We start from the raw sequence: 5,027 nt of genomic DNA on the forward strand, positions 1-5,027 counted from the left end.
ACTAGTATTATCCCGCTGATAGTATTCACGTCTCATATCTGAATTGTTCGTTCTTTCGGCCGGATATAGGAGTTTTCTCATCTTCATATATAGATATCATCCCTATCTCCCAGAATATTAGACGTGCGATGGACAAATATCAGGGTTCACTGTAAATACACTTTATCAATATTGACAAGATGATCTGTACCACTATTGGCTGTCTCTGTATATTGTTTATATCAATACACTCTTATCGTTCAGGCAGTAAAGCAGGCAATGAACAAAGATTGGGGTTCACGCGATGTGCACTTTATCAGCATAGTTAAGAACATCCGCAACAAGCTTCTGGAGATCGCCGGGGTAACTGACGCCACACACACAGCCGTTCCTTTACAAGGTACGTTGGCAGATAAGGCCCTTATATTAGAGTTTGTACGGATACATGAGATATCTAGCGTTATATTAGAATTTGTACGGATACATGAGATATCTAGGATTGAGGGTGTTTCAACCACACCGTAGTACAGTTGATGATAATTGCGAATCGGTGTAGGGTTTTAACCACTGAACACGCTAAGCTCACCCTTGTTGTTATTGGAGAGGTTGGCGTGTGTGTGTAGTATATGCGTGTTCTATGCTATCCAATTTGGCTTAGCTAACTTTCCGCTAGTGAGTGCCGAATACCACTCCCATATATGCGAACCCTTCGCGATTGCCTCTGTTGGCAGGTATAATACGTTCAATGCGCCTATGTGTGTATTGTGCGATGTGCGTGAATGATTTCGTAGGATACATATAGCTGTATATGTAGTTCTGGGCGTGTACAGTGATGTATACGCTCGTATGCTGCGACAGTGTACTGTTTTTGAGTGGGTAGGTATGTTGCAATTAGTTGAAAACTCCACCAACACCCTTGCGGCGATATACTGATTTGCATACGTACAATTTGGTGTGTATAAGTATTTATACAGATATTGGAGTATACAGTTATTCGCACACACTTCAATGTGCCGTTTCTATACATATTTGTTCATGAATACGATCCACCCCTTGTGTATAGATAGTCGGCCAAACCCCTTCATTACACTGTTAGCCTATACTACAGGCCTATGTTTAATTCGATATACGCACGAGCTCTCACTGAAGAACACAGCAACTGACACGCGTGCGTCCATATCTGTCTACTACTGTTCCCAGGCGCCGGTACCTTTGCCATTGAGAGTGTCATATCTTCTGCCGTCCCGCGTGGGGGTAAGTTCGTGATCTTCAGTAACGGGTCGTATGGGGATCGTATGCAGAGTGTGGCCGATTGCTACGGTTTGGATGTTGTGTTTGAACGCTTTGACGAGAAAACGCCGGTGGATCTGGCGCGTGTCAGAGAGGTATTGGAAGATAATAAGGATGCCGCACTGGTATGTACACATGTATACGCGTGTATACACATACATGTATACATAGAATGTGCTGGGGTGTTTTGTACACACATGTATTCATATAATGTGCTGGGGTGTTTTGTACACATATGTATACATAGAATGTGCTGGGGTGTTTTGTACACACATGTAGACACAGAATGTGCTGGGGTGTTTTGTATACACATGCATACAGAGAATGTGCTGGGGTGATTTGTATATACATGTATACATAGAATGTGCCGGGGTGTTTAAATTCCAATGCATCCTATACTGACAATCAGGATCGACAAAACATACCGTATGAACAAAACACAAGGGAGATTGCAATACCTGATGACACCAAACGGATTTCGCTTCATATAACCACGACTGACCACAAAACGTACTGCACGCAACAGGTCGCAGCGGTGCACAGTGAAACGAGTAGTGAACTAATTAACGACGTGTCGGGATTGGGTGCTGTCGTAAAACTCATATAACCATGATTGACCACAAAACGTACTGCACGCAACAGGTCGCAACGGTGCACAGTGAAACGAGTAGTGGACTAATTAACGACGTGTCGGGATTGGGTGCTGTCGTAAAAGAAGTCCTCCCCGCCGAAGCCAAATACTTTGTCGACGCCATGAGCAGTTTTGGCGGCATTCCCCTGGATATGAGGGAAGCCAACATAGACTTCCTCGTGAGTTCGGGTATGTCATACGCGGGGGTGGGGTACAGTGAGCGCTTGATGGAGTGGTTGTGTGTGTTATATGAACGTGTGTGGTTGCAGTGTATATGCCAGTACGCGGGTGTGATTGTCGTGTAGGGTTTCATGGTTTAGGGTTGTGGTTGTGACTGTGATTGTAGTGCTTTGGCGCGGTCGATAGGGGAGGTTGTGTATATGTATATAAGCATGTGTGAAGCAGTGCGCAAGCTGTAGTATTCGTTTTTGTGTGCGCGTATGTAGCCTAGTAACATGACTTTATCTCATTTTAGGCTAGCGAAGGCTATGGCGTGTGGTGCATCCGAAGTGAGTGTCAATCGTGCGAGGAAAAACATATACATATGCGTATGTGAATTGACCTGCCGATAAACCCATAAATGGTGACAACTACGGGTGCGTTTGTGCATGGGAATAACGCCAACAACACGTATAAGTACTTCTACGTGTTCAAGTACACGTTTAGGAATGTGTACATACAGCCAACATCATTCCTGTATAATTTTGAGGTCGTGTATAGTACAAATACATCGTACACCGCATATGTACACCGTCTGACGCTACGTTCGCCCATGTATGTATTCGTGTATTTTATTATACACAGCTAACAAGTGCTTGGAAGGCGTTCCCGGCTTCTCGTATGTCATCTGCACACGAGAAGCGCTGGAGAGTTGCAAGGGCAACGGGCGCACGGTCAGTCTGGATCTGTTCAACCAGAACAAAGGACTGGACGCCAATGGACAGTTCAGGTACATGCATGTACGTATGTACTTGAGTTCAGTGACTATATTCATATATATATAGAAGAAAACTGTCAGTTCTTCTGCTGCGTGCTGTAGTTCATACCTAATTTATACCCACACTCAGTTCAGTTTACTGTGAGTACAATCATGGGCAAGTTTCGTCGTCAAGTTCGAAGAGTACAGCTGCACATGTTGATAGTTTTGGGTTAGCGTGAGTTGAACTATATACATTTTATTTGGGACTACAATCTAGTATCACACTGCCGGGACCACGGTTACACATACGAATGGTTGGTGAAATCAAGTCACGTGTAGCAGTATGATTTGAACGGTATTCGTATTTTCCTCGTAGCGTATCTAAGCAGCACCCTAGCAACCATTCTAGTCTCCGAAAATTCCGCCCCTATTCGTTCACCCGCCTTGGCGCACCCACAGGTATGAACCCCAAACGTCACACACGTGCGCCTGAGGGACAGACACGTACATGCGAATCATAAATTGCTCATACGAAACCGATCTCACAATATACACAGATACACCCTCTCTTCCCACTATGTATCCCTCCCACCCAATCACTTTCCCCAGAGAATGGGCTTTCAAAGTATTGCTCTTTTTGAAGGGTTTCCTGTCAAATCCTCAATGAAATCTCAAACCCCATCAATCGCGCAACTCCAAACCGTACCTACTCCACAGATTCACACCCGCTACCCACGCAATGTGTGCTTTCAATGAAGCGCTGGCTGAGTTTGACGCAGAAGGGGGCATTGAGGCCCGCTACAACCGATACAGAACGAACAATACCATTGTTCTAGAGGTGAGCTCGTATGTGGGTGCATGCATGTTTCTCTGTATATGAGTATGTACCTAAGTGATGTTTCAACGGATTCATGTGGTACAGTTGTTAGTATAGCACCTTAGTTGATGCTCGTATGCTATATATATATATATACATTATGTATTATACATTCAACCAGATGCCGATCAATGATCCTTTTATATCCAAAGACCGTACATGCATATGAGTATACATATATATATGTATATATATGTATTACGGTATTTACGCATTGATTGATTCATTTTTCTGAATGTGTTTTTGCACTTTTTCAAATTTGTAAAAGTGTGCCGCAATTTGTGCTACTTTGCGGCTTTATTGTTGTGTATCGCCATTTGTACGTACTTCAGCGTATATGCACAAGTGTATGATCGCGTTTTGCGTAGATTTATATTTCCTTTATGTGCAACGATTGCACACACTTGTTTTTGTTTATCATCTACTCTTTACCAATGACTACAGGGCATGCGAGCTCTGGGGTTCAAATCTTTCCTAAAGGACGAAGATCAAGTAAGTTGATTCCTCACATTCTATCTGAACATGGTTAAACATAGCATAGTTTGGAAAAATACAAATTTCTTTAGTATTTTTTGTATGTGCTTGACCATGTATGTGTCTAACCATGTATGCACATAAGCATGTACTTAAGCCATGATTTATACATATAAATAAATCGTTCAACACACACTCAGCGAACGCTATGTACCCCCCTGGACCAAACACTTGCATGTGCAGGGTCCCTTCATCACGTCGTTCCTATACCCTGACCACCCCAACTTCGATTTCAACGAGTTCTATGAGAAGCTAAACGCCAAGGACCTATGCATCTACCCTGGCAAGGTATGTACAATGATCTCTTTTCAGTCTATGATGACCCATATAATATTATCTCCGCCACAACAGAGGTGTGTTGGTCAATACTCTCATATTCGTGTGTCACGTGAAATAGAAATCTCTGAATACAATATATTCCGACGAAGTACGTATATTAACCCCTCCTTAATCTCCATTGACTTGTGCAACACTATCCTGTTGCAGAGGCGAATAGAGCACTGCTTCCATGCTCGTGCCTTAGACTATTCAATTTATATCTGCAGCTACACTGGCGGTGTATTTGTATTGCACTCTCCGCATCCTCTAACAAGCTTTAAAATAATATTTCCGCCACAGGGGCGTGTAGAGAAATACTTAATACTCCCAGAATTGTGTTCGATTTTAAATCAATCTCTATATATATCTCAGTAATGAGCTTCCCTTATCCTCCACAACATGTAGAATATCATTCCGTCAATGAAGGCTTATTGGGCAATCATCAACATATTTGCGCTGAAGATATGTATATGTATGTA

The 5,027-nt window shown here is 42.9% G+C and overlaps 1 protein-coding gene across 1 annotated transcript; it reads left to right on the forward strand.

Moving 5' to 3' along the window:
• Nucleotides 1-1,179: 1,179 nt before the first annotated feature.
• SARC_09166 (hypothetical protein) lies at nucleotides 1,180-4,819 on the forward strand (the record flags this gene model as incomplete). Its single annotated transcript, XM_014296824.1, has 7 exons — nucleotides 1,180-1,394; nucleotides 1,912-2,089; nucleotides 2,705-2,849; nucleotides 3,537-3,657; nucleotides 4,141-4,188; nucleotides 4,414-4,518; nucleotides 4,754-4,819. Coding segments are annotated over 7 exons (878 nt in total), but the record flags the coding sequence as incomplete, so codon positions are not given.
• Between the last annotated feature and the right edge of the window lie 208 nt (nucleotides 4,820-5,027).

This window comes from Sphaeroforma arctica, assembly GCF_001186125.1.
Source record: "Sphaeroforma arctica JP610 unplaced genomic scaffold supercont1.900, whole genome shotgun sequence".
In the NCBI taxonomy this organism is placed as follows: domain Eukaryota; class Ichthyosporea; order Ichthyophonida; genus Sphaeroforma; species Sphaeroforma arctica.